This window comes from Microtus ochrogaster, chromosome 8 (genome assembly GCF_000317375.1).
Source record: "Microtus ochrogaster isolate Prairie Vole_2 chromosome 8, MicOch1.0, whole genome shotgun sequence".
NCBI classification, from domain to species: Eukaryota; Metazoa; Chordata; class Mammalia; order Rodentia; family Cricetidae; genus Microtus; species Microtus ochrogaster.
Window position 1 is genome coordinate 46835824 of NC_022015.1, and position 16327 is coordinate 46852150.

General features: G+C 34.9%; 1 protein-coding gene across 2 annotated transcripts in view; it reads right to left on the minus strand.

The window, feature by feature from the left end:
• Nucleotides 1-16327, minus strand: part of Vps13a (vacuolar protein sorting 13 homolog A) — a 221262-nt gene that overhangs the window by 190828 nt on the left and 14107 nt on the right. For both annotated transcript variants that reach the window (XM_005352017.3, XM_026781029.1), the window contains exons 2-5: nucleotides 8590-8633; nucleotides 3788-3830; nucleotides 427-522; nucleotides 90-191 (exon numbers count right to left, since the gene is read on the minus strand). In XM_005352017.3, coding sequence (XP_005352074.1) covers nucleotides 90-191; nucleotides 427-522; nucleotides 3788-3830; nucleotides 8590-8633 — 285 coding nt within the window. The remainder of the gene's footprint in view (nucleotides 1-89; nucleotides 192-426; nucleotides 523-3787; nucleotides 3831-8589; nucleotides 8634-16327) is intronic.

Here is a 16327-nt window from a genome sequence, read left to right on the forward strand (position 1 = left end):
AAAAACCATAATCTCAGTACATCCATTGGAAATCAATATTCTATTACAATATTTCCACCCTTTATTACCACTGTTTACTGACAGTTTACCTTGATCAACTACTTTCTGCTTTGCTTCTTCTATTCTTTTTAGTTCCTGCTGCTTTGCTTCCATGAGTTGCTTTTCTTCTTTGATAGGATCATATTTTATTCCTGAAGAAAATGTGAAAAAAATTTCAGTTATCATAAATTTAAATATACTTATACCAAAAATAATCCTTGAAAATAATCAATAATTCAAACAAAATTTACCGAGACTTAAAAAAGCAATTCAATTTGAACCTACAAATCCCAAATTAAAATCCTAAATTAACTTCAACAAAAGTATGTGGAATAAAAATATATATATACATTTTTCTATTTAAAATATAAATTTTAAATGACTTACTAGAAGAAGGCACTATAAGTAAATAGATTTCTTCCAAAACAGCTTCAACTGGTTGAGTATAAAGATTTTTCCATGGAATTTTAAGTGTAAGACTACCTATATTAAAATAATAAGAAAAAGAATATTGCTCATTAAACATATGTCTACCAATGTACTTTCTTATAAAGCTTTAGAGGAAATCTTCGAAGATCAGTAAAACAAGCGACCTATGTCAGGTAATCACACATTTCTATATAATTGACTGCACTTCTATATAACTCATTTTAAAATGGGTACTTTTTCATTCAGCAAATACATTAAGAAATATACTAATTGGTAAAAATACAATAAAAGAACCTTGCAAATATAATATTAAAGAACGACAGGAACTATGTGAAAAGTACACAAATAACATCTCAGCTGATTCTGTTTGTCTTGAAAACTTATTGCCATTTTTTAAAAAAAGAAAAACAAAGAAGGTAAACTTTAAAGAAAATAGGTCTAACTACTCTTCTTATATGTGTGTACAAATACAAGATACTTGTTTTTATATAGTTTTATACAATGGTGCTGGGATCAAAACTGTGATGTGTTACATTGCCAATGTAACAGAATTGAGAACCACTATGAAACAAGCTGCTAGGAGTGCCCATGAGGACATTTCTTGAGAGGTTTAACAGAAGATGGAAGACCTATTTGAAAGGTGAGCAATACAATCCCACAATGAATAATGAAGAGAGAGAGCTAGCACCAGCATTCCTCTCTCCTTCCTGACTAGACAAAATGTAGCAAACCACCTCATTTTCCTGCTGCCATCCCTTCCTGATCATGCTGATATGCACCCTTAGCCAAACCAAATAAACCCTTCTGATCCTTCGGGGTTCTTGCTTCATAAAAGAGTCTGCCAGATATTCTGCAGGACCAGAAGAAACTGTCAATATAGGTGGAACTGTTTTTGAACTTTTCTGCTTCATGGAAAAGTCTGTCAGATACTATGGATGGATGCCCCAATAGTACAGAAGAACTTTGGGTGACTGTCCAGGTAAGGAGATGTCTCTGTCAATTCTAGACTTTTGGAAGTTGCTCAAACTTCACTTCCTGTTTATTTAGGTAATATTGTATCCTTCTGGAGTCTTTGATGGAGTTGAAGAATAGATAGAGTTTTCCCTAGTTATGATAAAGATAGATATAAATAAGGTAACTGTAATTCTTGCTTGATACTTGTTTTGTTATATGTAATTTTACTATGTTAAACTTAAAACCTTCCTTTTATTTAAACAGGAAGAGGAAATGGTGTATAAACTTCTATGTTTTGCTTTTATTGGTTAATGAATAAAACTGTTTCAGCCAATGGCGGGAGTTCCAAGCAGATAGAGGAGGAAAGAGCAGGCAGAGTCAGTGAGAAAGTGAGATGTCATGTAGCCACCAGAGGAGAAAGACACGAGTTGCCAGCTGGAACTTTGCCAGTAGGCCATAAGCCTCATGGTAAAATATAAAGTAATAGTGGTGCAGGACAATTGTCTATATTCTGTCAATTATGTTTTAAATAAACACTGGCCAGCAGCTAGGCAGGAAGTATAGGCGGGACAACCAGACAGGAAGTAGAGGCTGGTCAATGAGAACAGGAGAATTCTGGGAAGAAGGAAGCCCATTCCTCCGCAGTACTGTCCATCCACCAAAGGAAGATGAGACATCCTCGCTGAAAAAGGTACTGAGCCATGTGGCTAACACAGATAAGAATAATGGGCTAATATAAATTATAAGAGTTAATAAGAAGTCTGAGCTAATGGACCAATCAGTTTATAATTAATGTAGACCTCTGTGTGATTTCTTTGGAACTTAATAACTATGGGAACTGGGCAAGACAGAAACCTCAGACAACATAATAGAAATGTGTTGACTTAAGATGTAAGAGCTAGCTAGAAATACACTTAAGCTATTGGCCAAACAGTATTGCAAATAATATAGTTTCTGTGTGTTTATTGTGGAACCAGGCAGGATGGAAACTTTCACCTACACTCTTCCACTTTCCCTTCCTTCCTTCCTTCGTCCTTCCCTCCCTCCCTCCTCCCTTCCTTGTTGCTTATATCAGGCACTTTGTCATAGCAATGAGAAAAGAAACGAGTGAGACTCTCGACCCTCTTGGTCTATTTTAATATTTTTCTTGAATTGAGGGCATATCGACAAACACTGAAATTCAACCATAATCTGTGTAAAACTTAGGTGATTTCTGGCCAATGTCTAAAAGCAACATACAAGAAATGTATTGTAAGGTTCTTTTACAATATAATAATAGGATTATCCCATCCAACTTTGTATTCGTCAGATTGCGTTATAGTAAAGAAGTAAATGAAGTCAAATCAACTTAGATTATGAAAAAACCTTATACCATGATTACAAGTCTTTAAAAAATTACCAATACAAACTATGAGAACTATGTAATAATTAAGATGTCAGAAGGAAAATACCCGGTGGTATTTTCCCATTCTTATTATGCTAAACTGTCTTCAGAGGGACAGGACGGAATTTAGATTCTAAAAATATCAAATAAAAATTTCCTGTGGCATATGGTCTAATAAAAACTCTAAGAACAATATACAAAATTGTGAAGACCATCATCACAATATTTTTATATAAGCTCTCAGATATTTTCACAGCTTCAATAACACAAAATAAATTCTATTATAGGAAGAGACAGACAGACAAACAGAAAGGAAGAAATGATTCAATTTAAGACACTATGATATCAACCTTTATGACATTTAAATTAATGCACAACAGAATAAACTAAGAATTCTAAGAGACAATTTTATTAAACATGTTATATTCTTACATTTAGTTTGTTTCTGTTCTACCAACAAATGAACTACTTTAAGTTCATACTTTAATTTAAACTCATACTTTAATGAATTACAAACATGTATTTAAAAAGACAAACAAACAAACAGCACTTTATTTTCTAGAATAAAAAACCTGGGACAATTTCTATAGCACAGTCAAGGTTCCATTTTGGTCGCTAGATACAGTGTACGGGTGACCCAAACCCTTTATGTCATGCATCTCATACTGATCACACTATCGGAAACATAACTAGACAGAAACTAACACAGTTTCCATAGTTCCTTCAGGCCTGTCAGATGTTACTTTGACTCTCAACTCAACTTTAAGACCTACTAAAATGAGCAACTACTGTTCAAGTAGTACATTAACCCACAATATTTTTAAGTTACGCAATTAAATTGTACATAAACAAAACACACAAATTTTATATTTTAAATTAATGCTCATAAACATTAGGAGGTTCACATTACAGCAACAACAGTTTAATTATGTAAGTTGCTTGCCCAACAAGGAGAACACCCCAGTGATAAATATGGCTTACCTATATGACCAACCTTAACTTTGAATGGTACATCCAATTCACTCTATAAAGTAAATTCGTAAAAAAAAAATTAATGCATATAAAATTCAACAATATAATTATATTGTTCCTAAAATCATTTATAGGTATTTCAATTACTTTGCATATTGATTATCTTCAGTATTCATTTAAATTTCATGATTTAATTACAGAAAGACTCTTTTTAAAGTAAATAGTTAAGCATAAACTAATACTGAACAGAAGAGCTTTTATAAAAATTAAGACTTTAATTCACAAAATTGGCATTTTACAAAATAATAATTTCAAATTTACAAAAAAATAATTTCGAAACTGTTTTTCTTTGCCAATAGTATGAACAAGAAGCTGGGTCTTTGTACTATACAGCAATATGTAAAACTCAACATGAATCAAAACTAAACAGAAAATCTAAACCCTTATAGTTTAGAGCAGGGATTCTCAACTTATGTTGGGCTGAAACCAATTTGGGGACTAAACACCTTTTCACAGATGCCACCTAAAGTCACTGGAAATATCACAGATTCACATTATGATTCATAAAGTTAAAGTTATGAACTAGCCACAAAAATAATTTTATCGTTGGGGGTCACAACATGAGGAGTTGCATTAAAGGATCACCGCATCAGGAAAGTTGAGAACTACTGATTTAGAGGAAAACAAAAGAAATAATCTTCATGACAGATGTCATGGATATGAAAACAAAAGCACAGGTAATGGAAAACTGGATGAACTGGTCTTTATCAAATTAAAAATATTTATACATCAAAGAACACTATCAACAGATAAGCCAAAAATCAAGTAGCTTACCAGGGATCAGTATACAGAATAAATAAAAATCTCAAAAATGTCAATCACACCAAAAAAACCTAATTTTTATTTTTATTTATTCATTTATTATTTATTTTTGCTTTTGTGAGACACGGTTTCTCTGTAGCTTTGGAGCCTGTCCTAGAACTAGCTCTTGTAAACCAGACATCTCGAACTCACAGAGATCCGCCTGCCTCTGCCTGCCAAGTGCTGGAATTAAAGGAGTGTGTCACAACTGCCCAGATAATTTTTAAATGTAAAGATAATCGGGCTTCTGCCTCCTGAGTGCTGTGACTAAAGGCATGAGCCAACAAGCTCAAACTTCTGGTTTTTTGTTTTTTTGTTCTGTTTTGTTTTTTAAGACAAGTTCACAGTATAGCTCTAGCTGGACTGGAAAACTCTATGTAACCTGAACAGGCTTCAGTCCCCACTGCTGTGATTTTAGGTGTGAACCATCCTGTTCAGTGAAAAACAAACAAACAAATAAAAAATAGAATATCTCTTCACTATTAAAACAGAAGCGCAAAATAATCTTTTCTCCAATTGTTTTTTAAATAGGACTTCTGGAGTCAATTCCTTGCAATCAAAGTAATATCTACTACTTAGGGCTGGAGAGATGGCTCAGAGGTTAAGAGCACTGGCTACTCTTCCAGAGGTCCTGAGTTCAATTCCCATATGGTGGTTCATAACCATCTATAATGGGATATGGTCTCCTCTTCTGGCAGAATACTGTATATTTAATAAAAATAAATTAAAAATCTAAAAGAAAAGAAAGTTTGTCTCTTACAGAAATGGGTGCTAGTTGAACAATTTTAGTTCTTAGCCCTCCATGAGAAATATACAAAATCATTGCTATCACTAATAGATTGTACCTTCTCTAGATTATTAGATTTGTCACTTTTTCCCCCTTCTACTTTGTAGCCACATAAAAATATTTGATGCAAATTTATCTTTGCCTAGAGAGTTAAGAATACTGAGCTGCACCTGTAGTTCCTAGTAGCCTCTCTATATTGTTATTTTATCAGCTTCTCTACATGGAGGTAGTATATTTTGAGCACTGGTGAATATATTCTACATCACAAAAAAGGGGGAACTGGCCAAATAATACAGAATATTCAAATGAGACCACACTCTTGATGACGCTGGCAAATGTCTTCAATGCCTATTTGTGCGATGATAAAACGGCTACTATTCAACTTTACAAGCACAGTGTTAAGAGTAAAATTTTTTATTGCACTGTAGAGTCATTTTTAAGCCTTTATAGAGTTAAAATTGTGGTAAGTCCTTTAGGAGAAATATTTTTCCAGGAATGATTTTAAAGTAAAAACTATGGACAACCTTTGGATTGTGATGTGTGAGTGGATGATATAGTTGCGTTACTAGGAAATCATAAAAAAAAATGTTCTCTGAGGAGAAAATAGTGTGATTCCACTAGAGACAGAGATCAATGTGAATTTCTATTTGGTTCATTCTCACTCATTTAGGGATTTACTGTATAAATCCACATGACTTTTAAGTTTGAAAGTTTATGTTGTGATGTCATTATTAATGTGAAATCTTAGGGATGAACAAGAAAAGAAAGGTTGTGGCTTAACAGGGATGTGTTTTTAGATCAATGACAGAGGTTAGTCTTTCTATCAGTTTGATACAAGCTAGAGTCACCTGAGAGACGGTGACCTAAGCAGAATAAATGCCTCCATAGATGGGGCTATAGGAAAACCTGCAGAGCAATTTTTAAATTAGTGATTAATGTAGGAGGACCCAGCCCATTGTGGTTGGGGCCATTCCTTAGTTGGTGGTCCTGAGTCCTATAAAAAAGTAGGCTGGCCAGACGATAGTGGCACACGCCTTTAGTCCCAGCACTCAGGAGGCAGAGACAGATGGATCCTGAGGCCAGCCTGGTCTACAGAGAGAGCTCCAGAAAGGCTCCAAAGCTATAAAAAAAAACTGACTCGAATAACAATAATAATGATAATAATAATAATAAAATAAGTTGGTGGAGCAAGCCATGGAAGCAATCCTGTAAGCAGCACTCCTCCATGGCATCTGCATCAACTCCTGCTCCAGGTTCCTGCTCTGATCTTCCTGTCCTGACCTCCTACAATGATGAAGAGAGATATGGAAGTGTAAGTCAAATAAATCCCTTCTTCCCCAAAGTTGCTTTGGTGTTTCAACACAGCAAAAGTAACCCTAACTAAAACACTCACAGATGTAGGAAACAGGGAAAACACTTCACCACATAAAAGGCAAAGAGATAATTATAATCATGATGATTTGCATATTTATTTTTAATACATGCTCAATATTGAGTTCTCTGCATACAACAGAACACTCACTATTAGTACTGAAATATTTTTGAGTATTCATTACTTGTTACATGAAAGATCAATGAAGCTAAAGTTTGGTGCACAGTCATTGTAAATGATTTCACATTAATTAGCAAAATGCACTGAAATGTCATGCTTTGTTCAAATGTACTAGAATTGGAAAATAAATGTAACAATAGCTGTCAAAATTATCTATTATACTTTATATTTCTTACTTGCTTTGAGCATAAAATTTCTTCTTTAAAAAACCTGTTCTGAATAAGGCTAAATCAATACTGCAACTGAAAATACATTTTAAATCTTTGTCATGAATTTGCTTAAGTGTTTGCAAGTGGTATCATTGTTGGTTATACAGACTTTTGTGGGTGGTTTTTTAATAAATTGTATACTTTTATTTTGAAAAATAAAGGCAATCTGGCTCATGTCTTTAATCCCAGCACATTGAATAAACATATGAAAACAGTAACAACTAATGAGAAAATGTTCAATATCACTAACTATTCAGGAAATAATAGTTACTTGAGAACTGCTAATCAAGAAAGACATTTACTACTTCATAGGTGGCAGCTAATGTGTAAAACAGAGAGTAGTAATTTTTAGAAGATTTGGGAAATGTCACAAAATTAGAGCTTGTTGAAAGGGATATAGAGTGATTTCACAGCTGTAGGAAAAACAAAACAAAAAACAAATAAAAAAAAAACTTGGCTCATTCTGAAAAAGCCTAAATGAATTAGAAAAACCAGAAAATCGTTCTTAGATACATATTTGAAAGAACCCAAAGGTGGGAACAACCTAAGTGTTCATCAAAAGCTGCAGGGAAGAAAGACTGAATGGAGAACCCAATGTGGTATATAGAGAGAATATTCAGTCATGAAAAGAAATGACACCGTGGTACATGCTATGACATAGATGACCCAAGAAAACATTACACCAAGTGAAACAAAATAAGAGTAATGTGCAAATATGACATGGTACCATTTGGATGAAGTAAATTTATGGAGATGGAAAACAAGGTTTAGAAAATTATTTAGTGAGTACAGTGTCAGGGTACAATGAAGAAAACTCCCAAGACCAGTGAAAAGTGAGGAAAAAAGTTATTGTCAAATGTGGCTAGAGTTTCTCTTAGCAATGTGAAATCATTGTGGAAATAGATGCTGTAAGAGTTGCAAAAGACTGTGAATATAATTCATGCCATGGAATTTAACATACTAGAACGATGCTAAATAAACTAGAAGACAAGTTAAACACTACAAAGTAATACCCTATAGAAATAAATAAAATACAAATATTTTAAGTAAATAAAAACTACACTGACAGTTTCTATCTTTAAGAATTTAGATCTACTTTGCAAAGTTCATATTGTATGAAAATAACCATCAAAATTTCTCATAGGAGCCGGGCGATGGTGGCGCACGCCTTTAATCCCAGCACTCGGGAGGCAGAGGCAGGCGGATCTCTGTGAGTTCGAGACCAGCCTGGTCTACAGAGCTAGTTCCAGGACAGGCTCCAAAGCCACAGAGAAACCCTGTCTCGAAAAACCAAAAAAAAAAAAAATTTCTCATAGGTAAAGTAATTTAAGGTGGCATGTTAAATTAGGAATTAATGTATTAATTAAATATACTAGTATAAAATTTCATAAGCAAGACCTACCAATGCATTTTCTTTAATTTCAAGGTTCTTGAGGACCACAGCTCCTTAAAAAAAATAGAAAAAAAGAAAACAATATATTCAACTGTATTTCATTTTTAAGTTAAATATGCTTCATCTTAAAATGACATCATAGAAAAATAATTGTCATAACTGAAAATAGAAATTATTTTTACTAGCCCATGTTAATTCTTCTGTACAGTCTAAGAAGGTCTGACAGGAGAATCTCTTGCTCACCACCAGCCTAGATGAAAAACACTCCAGACTCCATGAAACTCAAGAAAAAAAAGTCAGAAAGTAAAAGAAGGATGCCTGATACCCTCCTCTGTCCTGTGAGCTCACACACACACACACACACACACACACACACACACACAGAAGTACATGCACTGTACATACACAACATGTACTCAAAGTTATGACATATGTATAACATAATAGTAAAATGAGAACACAGACTTACTCCCTATCACTTTAATTAAACACAAACAGGTTAGCAGGAAGCAAACATCTATAAATCTAGGACTTTGGAGACCAGAGGCTGAGGTACTAATACACAGCAAGAACAAGACCAGTGTGAGATACATAGTGAGACCCAAACTCAAAATAGTAAGGGCTGGGATAGAGCTTACTTCTAAAGCACTTGCTCAACATGCACAACTCCCTGGGTTCCAGCACTCTGTAACAGACATAAACTGGCAGAATGGATCTAGTCAATGGATAAACAGTATACAATAATATGCTGTGTTAAAGGCACACATTAAGCTAAAAAGCAAAAGCACAGGAAAAGAAATTCTAAGCAGATAATCAAAACACAAAGACAAGTGGAAATATGATTCATTAATTCTACTTCTAGGTTTGTAACCAAGGTATCTGAAAGCAGGGATGAGAAAAAAAATAGTCACATTCACAGTAGCATTATTCCAAAGGACAGAGTAACTCATTTACTCATCAACAGATGGAGAAAAAAACCTCTCTCTCTCTCTCTCTCAGAGAGAGAGGGGGGGAGGATTATTCATTTTTTAAAAAATGATTTAAATTCATGCTACAAGACAGATAAACTGTAAGGACACATTGAAAGAAGCTAGTAAAATACAGGGCAAATACAATCACTACCAGGGTCTGAAGATAGTAGAGTATGAGTTATTACTGCTTAATAGATAGTGTTTGACTTGCTCTACAGGTAGATAGCTTTGAATGCTCTAATACACTGTGAATTTAGTGACACTGAGGTATACACATGTAACATAGTTAAGGACATAAATATTGAAACTAGCATGGTGGCACAAACCTTTGATCCCAGGATTTGGGAGGCAGAGCCAAGGGAATTTCGGTGTCTTCAAGCCACCCTGCCTAACATATATAGTGTGTTTATATATAATGTATCTATATATGGTAAACATATATATTGTATCTCCGTAATTTTTCAAATGGGGTCAGGCTCCGAAAAAAAAAAACTGAAAACTCTCATATGAATAAAAATTAACAAGAAATGCTGCCAGTAGACTCATTTAAAGAGAGTACTAAAAATGGATTTAAGAGAAAAGGAAAATTAAAAAAGTAATGAGGGTAAAATCCAATCTTTTATTTTCATTATTTTTAAATAAGCTAATGGAAAGTTGTTTGTTCTGAACATTAACAGCAACAATGCACTAGCTCACTCCTCAGGTGAAAATGAAAACACAACCTTTCTAGAAGATACTGGTATTGCTGTTACCCATGAAGCAGTGGAATGTCATCTGAATGGACTTAGATTAGATTTAAGTGAATACCACAAACTCTAAGACGACATTTAAAGTATAATTAATATGAAAGAAAAAAACAAAACTTATACGAAATGTTCAATGAAAACCAGAGAATGCAAAAAACTTTTTTTAAAAGAAACAGGTCCAACAAATTGAAAATAGTTAATATGATAACACCAAAAAGTTCAAAAAGCTTTTTCTTGCATTCAACATGAAACCCTCTACAACTAAATGTATCGTTGTGTTTTCTATGCAACAGTTAAGTAGTTCTTCAGTGAACATCAAATGGGTATCCTAGGACTCAATCCCAGGCCAATATTTTATATCTAGAGATAGAGATGATTCCACAAATTAAAGAGTCTAATCACATAAAAATGCTCATCATTTCTACACTTACAGGTCCAGGTTGTGACCTATGTGGTTGGAATAAGAATGGACCCCATAGGTTCATATATTTGAATACTTGGTCGTTAAGGAGTGGCACTGCTGTTCCTGCTGCCTGGCGATCCAAATGTAGAACTCTCAGCTACCTTTCCAGCACCATGTCTGCCTGCATGCTGGCATGGTTCCTGCCATGACAACGGACTGACTAAACCTCTGAAACTGTAAAAGCCAGCCCCAATTAAATTTTTCCTTTATAAGAGTTGCTGTGGCCATGGTGTCTCTTCATACCAACAGAACACTGACTAAAACAGAAGTTGACACCTGGGACTGGAGTATGGTGTGATAGGCCTGACCATGCTTTAGTTTGCAGAAATATGGAACATGATGGGACTTTGAGCTAGAAAAACAACTGGACATTTTAAGTGGGGCTTAATGGGCCATCCTAAGCACCATGGGCCTACAGCCTAGGGTCATCATAGTAGGAACAGGGACAACAGTGAAACTGAGAGCAATGTAGATTATGTGGCCTAGCATCTAGCAGCAGAACTTAGAAGCTTCAGCCATGTGGTTCTGGCTTTAGAGTCAAGAATGCAAGAAAGAGGTTGTACAATCTCCCTCTATGACTAAGGAAAGATGCATGTGTCAGGTATGTCCCTGTACGGAGGCCCATAGAGGTCACTGTGTGAAGCTGTGAAGGTAAAGTCTGTATTGCCTTGAAGACCCCAAATTGTTGGAAATGTCAGGCTCATGGAATACCTGTTGAGGAAAGCTACTAAGAGTCAGTGGAATCAGCCCCAAAGAGAAAAATGTGTTGCAGTCAACAAAGCTGAAAAAGAGTTGGGGATATGAAGAGCACTTTGAAATCAAACCTGGAAATGCAGAATTGAGTTTGCTCAGCTGGTCATAGTGACCAGCTACTACATCCTCTCTGGATATGCCATAAGTATATCAAATTCACCTCTTTACTAATGAAGAAGCTCATCAAGTTGCCCTAAGAGTTCTTACAGTTAGATTTCCAAGACTATAACCTTTCCTAGAGACTGATGAGTGGGGGCTGGAGGTTCCAATTTTCTAATATTCTAACCACTTGGTCTTTCTGGTGATTGGTCCATCCTGAGACCTATCTAGTGATCCTTCCCTGTCACCTCAATAGTATAAATTCAAACTACCAAAGGGACTCATCATGAGTAACAAAAATTAATTCTGTCATATTAAATTTCATTATTATAGGAGCTCTGCAATAGAAAACAGAGACAAACATCAAATACATATTACACAATATAGGTATAAACCCATTAATCCAACTATATCAACAGTAACTTTAGATGTAACTTGTTGGAAAGTTGAACAAGAAAAAAAATGTCAAAATGAATAAAAAAAACAAAATGAAAAACAAGAAAGTCACTTCAATTATAAAGACACAAACAGATTAAAAGCAAAGGGTTAGTGAGAGATATACAATGACAACATATCCAGTAGCTCTACCAGTTTCAGTGGCATTATAAATGTCAAAGGGACCAGTTCTCCAAGAAGGTACAATGTTCTGCTCCAGAAAGAACATCGTTTTATAAACATTACTACCATGCACCAAGGAGCAGAGTACTATAATAACCTACAGGGTACCTTAGCTTAGAGACATGGCAACAAATCAGCAAACAATACACTGACAGCTAGGATAACGATGGCAAGGCAGCTAATGCAGCATACATAGCATGAGATGTGGAAGGCCACCAGACCGTCCCCTGGGACTTCAGTTACTACTCCCTTGTGACCCCCACCTGCACAAAGTCTTGAAATATAATCCTAGAATATGTAGAGATAAGCACAACTAAGGGTAGGAATCCACTGATGACGCTTTCATGAGGGTTTCACCCATACCAAATTAGGATTTTTTTTTAAAATATAATATAGCTACTTTTGAGTCACCGTGCTCCTGTAAGTAACCTCAAACTGGCTCATCAAGATAATCTAGCTTCTAGAAAAAGAAAAAAAAAGAAACAGGAAAGAAATAAAGGGAAGGGAAGGGGAAGGGAGGGGAGCAGAGGGAAGGGGAGCAGAGGGAAGGGAGGGAGGAAGGGAGGAAGGGAGGAAGGGAGATGGGAGAACGAGCAGGCAGGAGAGGGAGGGAGGGAGGGAGGGAGGGAGGGAGGGAGACAGAGAGAGGGGGAGATTCAATTTTGTAGACTCTTTAAAGATTCTACAAAGTCACCAGGCGGTTGTGGTGCATGCCTTTAAATCCCTGCACTTGGGAGGCAGAGGCAGGCCAACCTGGTCTACAAGAGCTAGTTCCAGGACAGGTACCAAAGCTACACAGAGAAACCCTGTCCCCAAAAACCAAAAAGAGTCACCAAATTGACAGATTGACAAGACTTTGGTATTGAAAAGAGACTGTTACAGATTCAGAGACATAATGAACTACTTTTAATCCTCTTAAAAGCCATTTGCTATAATCTACATTAGTGATGTCCCCACTACTGTATCTGGAAAAGGTCTTATCTATGACTTTTGCTGTGTGATTTTTAACAGTACATGTAACAATGTCTTTGTTGGAATATGTTATTCTAGGCTAATCAAATCTGTTTCTAGGATATGGTCATTTATACTTAGTTAAAAATAAATGTATTTCCCTTTCAATTAAGAGCTGTAGCCTAAACAGAGAGCTCTCAACAGACAAATCTCAAAGGACTGAAAGACATTTAAGGAAATGTTCAAAATCCTTAGCCATCACAGAAATCCAAATCAAAACAACTCTTGAGATTCCATTCCATTTTACACCTGTCAGAATGTCCAAGATCAAAAACACTGATGACAGCTTATGCTGGAAAGGATGTAGAGTAAGGAAACACTCCTCCATTGCTGGTGAGAGTGCAAACTTGTACAGCCACTTTGGAAATCAATATGGTGATTTCTCAGAAAATTAGGAAACAATCTACTCAAGACTCAGCAATACCGCTGTTGGGTATATACCCCAAAGACGCTCAATCATATCACAAGGACATGTGTTCAACTATGTTCATAGTAGCATTATTTTGTAAAAGCCAGAACCTGGAAACAACCTAGATTCCCCTCAACTAAAGAATGGATAAAGAAAATGTGGTACATTTATACAATGGAGTAAAAAACAATGGCATCTTGAAATTTGCAGGCAAATGGACAGATCTAGAAAAAACAACATTGAGGGAGGTGACTCAGAAAGATATAATATGCATTCACTCATAAATGGCTTTTACACATAAAGCAAAGAAAAACCAGCCTCCAAGCCACAATTCCAGAGAAATTAGACTACAAAGAGGACCCTAAGAGAGACATACATGAATCTACATAAGAAGGTGAAAAAGACAAGATCTCCTGAGTAAACTGGGAGAGTGGGCATCATGGGAGAGGATAGAAAAGGAGAGAGAAGAAAGAGAGGAGAGCAGAGAATGATGTATAACTCAATAAAAACAGTAAAAAAGTTAAAATAAAGAGGAACTGATAAAATAAAATAAAGAGGAACAGAAATTTCTCTTTAGTTTCTAATCCACATGGCTTCATTATAATGGCTGTTGCATTTATAAATAATACTACAAAATAGTTTTTATATGTTGTATGAAAAGTGATGCTCTTTTAAGGATATACATTTTTGACATTTTTTAAATAAAAGAATGCTTTGCCAAAAACAACTAGAACATATTTGAATTACAGACCATGCACGCTGTCTGCCATAATCAGTCACTAAAGTTAGAGTGGAGTTCTGTAGCTCCCTCAGATCTCAACTGCTACCCTGCTGTAACAGTAGTAAAGACACGCTTTCTCTAAATTCTGGGAGAAGGAATCCATGACCATGAACAAGATGGGTTTGCTTTCTTCTGAGACTTCTCTATAATCTTCACATTGTTCCCCAATATGGCTCTAAGTTCTGCTGCTGGTACAAAAGATATTTTATGTTATATGAGATCCAATCTTATCCTGATTTTTAAGTTGGTTATCTATTTAAATGTTGTAACACCAAAGTAGCCAAATTCTAAAATACTGGGAATAAGAACTTTCATATTTTGAGAAGACACTTAAGCACAGAAAAGGTCCATCTTCTGTCAAACATCTACCCAACCTAGTGATTTCTCTTTCCTATTAGTGTGAATTTAAGAAATTCATATTCTTAAAACCATGTATTGTGTATCTTTCTGGGTGATTTCACTAAGTATAGTTATTTTTGTATCCATTTCAATTGCATCCTTTAAAAACCTTATTAACTTTAATAGTATCTATGATTTGTTTATTCCGGTGTTTGTTCTTAGAAAAAGCATCTATGATGTTTGATATATAGATTTTCATATGAATATGAGCTTCTATCTCTCTTGCACAAATTTTTAAGTATGTAATATCCACTAAGTAGTAAATAAGTGTTTACTGTCAGAAATATTCAAGCGACTTTTACAAGTTGTCCATTTTATGTTCTCACCATGTATATGAGAGAAATTTAGTTTCTTAATTTCTTCACCAATATATTTGACAAAGTCTTCTTAATTTAAGATATCCAATAAATAAAGACATGTTGTTCAGTTAACAAGCAATGAATTTGTTCATCTCTTCATCTGCATTTTAATGTACATATATTTTTCAAATTCCATAAAACACATTTTCTAGGACTCTGTTTTCATATATTTTATTTTCTTCAAAGAAGTGGAAAAATTACTTGATGGGTGGGAGGGGGCAACAGTAAAAAGCACATACCATCTGGTTCTTATCTGGATTTGTATTTTATAATTATGATACTTTAACCTGCAAGCTATTTGGAGAACATGAGTAATGCCTGATGTTTAAGTGTCTGTTGACAACTGAATTTGTGAGCTTTAAATATTTTGCAAATGTACATTACTGTCATATATATGGCTTGCAAATATTTCTCTAGTAGGTGTCCAGTGTTTGTCTTCAAAATATCTCCAAATACCAGAAGTCTTAGTTTTAATGAATTACATTTACAAACAATTCTACATTGAATTTTCACTTTGGTAACTGATTTAAGAATTCTTTTCCTAACCTTACTAGAACTTTCACAAAATATTTTCAATTTTTTTCTAATAATTTTATTGCTGAAGAAATAAATATAGGCCTATTATTCATTTTGTGTCAACTACTGCATAGCATATCAAATGTCATTGAATTGTTCTTCTAAGAGGAGTTTTTAGTCCTCATTCATTTTATATACTATGAAACACATTAAATACATACAAAGTACTATTTTTTCCTAGAAATTTATTAAATTAAATATTAAACAGTATTTATTAAATTATACTTCTTCCAGTCCAGAAAAAAAAAGAGAGAAAAAAAGAGAAAAAAAAGAGCTATAAACTAAAACTTTTGAGGCCTGAAAATAAGGGCCCAAGAAAGGAAAATCCACTTTCACCAGACAAGTCACCTAGTTTGGCGGCAGGTACCTGTACAAGATGTTTGTGCCCAATCATTCACTCTGCTAGCTTAAGCATATGTTGGTGAGTTCTTTCAAAGACCCAAACCTCCTCTTTGGTTTAACTGATGGGGCACTGAACTGAACAGAGAATTCTCAACAGAAGAAGTTCAAATGGCCAAAAGACACTTAAGGTCATGCTCAACCTCCTTAGCGATCAGGGAAA